The following is a 1,541-nucleotide window of genomic DNA, read 5'->3' on the forward strand; positions in this document are numbered from 1 at the left end:
CCTATTATCTCTTAAATGCAGCCATGTTGTCCACTTGTGTGGGATTTGAATGAGAACCCAGCTAACAACTCAACGGGTATTGTTGACGAATCGAACAAGCAACTTTCAGATTAGGATAACACTAAAGACCAATGACTACCCTCATGAGCTCATTATCAGTTTAAAAACTGCAGATCAAAGGCCCTTTACTAGCAAGACCACAAGACTTCTCCAAATCGCTACATGATGATTCTATAGTAGCTTCTATATGGAGTTGCTAAAGAACAGACAGCTAGCCTAAATATGTTACGGCCTTTCTAGAGCTGTAGTAGCTGTAGCTTGTCCGTTTGTAAGACAGACATATCGTTCTGTCCGCTTAGCAACGGATGGCCGAGGACTGTTGAAACTCATGAGGAAGTACCCATCTAGCTCCGGAGGAGCCAAGCTGGCGGAAACGATCACGGCATTATTGCGAGGTCCAAGAAACGAATTCGCATTCTCGCATATGCTGCCTGCTTTCGCTGGGGATACAATGCCTAAGTTAGTGTGCAGTGGGATGCAATAAACGCAGGCATCATTGCTGCTGAAGGCTGTGGTAATTAGATCGAAGTGGTTAGGGGCCAAGGTGACTAGTCCTAAACTTAACGAGTATTCGCGGAGGAAGATGAGCTGAAAGGGTCCGAGGATGCTCACGAAGTTAATTGCTGGAGACCTGTAGAGGTCCCATCCGACTACAAGTCACCTCATGCTCGGGTTCAACTAACCCTCAGACCTGAGGACTAGCCGCTGTACTGGTAATCAGTGGCACTGTCCCCGATCCTGAAGGGGTCTCTTAGCGAACGGACCTACTAGATATCTAGAACTAATAGGGTAAAAGCAGGCAAGTGGCTGCTCTACCTTACATCAGAATTCCACCTCACATTTCATCTATCAGCCGAAGTCGTGAGTGGGATGGAAGCTGCGAGCAGATATTCCTCATCATCACCCCCCTTCTTCTTGGCACCCATCCGGCAAATCCCGATTTCCTCGAGAGGAACATTTTCCATCCATACGTGTCCCCGATAGCTCCTTAGGATCTCCGTCGCGTCAATGAGCCCCCCGTCGGCGGTCTTCCTGGCGTTTAAGATGGTGGCGTGAAGGAATAAGCTGAAGCCTCTCTTGTCGAAGATACCAGCATCCTCGAACACATGCCGGATTCTTTGGCATAGCGCGTCGAAGTCGTAGTCGAGACACGTGGGGTGCGCAAAGAGGATTTCGGCACGTCCTGGATCTATGCCAGGAAAGGTTCCTAGGCCAAGGAGCGAGATCTTGATGGGCCTTTGGGGAAGTAGAGGAATGATGCTCTGAAGGACCTGGGTCGCCTCTTCAACGTCTTTGGGCTCGGGAAGGCTCATGACTCCCAAAGTGAGGTGGATAGTGCTGAGGGGACGCACAGCGGACGCGGGGATGCTGATATTGTCCGCACTAGTAATGTATGACTTAAGAGCGCTCAACTCCGCAGACAGCCCAGGCCGCGACAATCGGGTGACCAGTGGAATACAGAGAAAGTGTGTGGGCTTCAT

General features: G+C 50.0%; 1 protein-coding gene across 1 annotated transcript; it reads right to left on the bottom strand.

Annotated features, from left to right (window-relative positions):
* Positions 1–902: 902 nt before the first annotated feature.
* Positions 903–1,541, bottom strand: CGCA056_v015178 (uncharacterized protein; the record flags this gene model as incomplete). Its single annotated transcript, XM_037330418.1, has 1 exon — positions 903–1,541. One exon carries the CDS (start codon positions 1,539–1,541, stop codon positions 903–905), a length of 639 nt encoding a protein of 212 aa, XP_037171192.1.

This window comes from Colletotrichum aenigma, assembly GCF_013390185.1.
Source record: "Colletotrichum aenigma strain Cg56 chromosome Unknown KSG_Cg56_contig55, whole genome shotgun sequence".
NCBI lineage: Eukaryota > Fungi > Ascomycota > Sordariomycetes > Glomerellales > Glomerellaceae > Colletotrichum > Colletotrichum aenigma.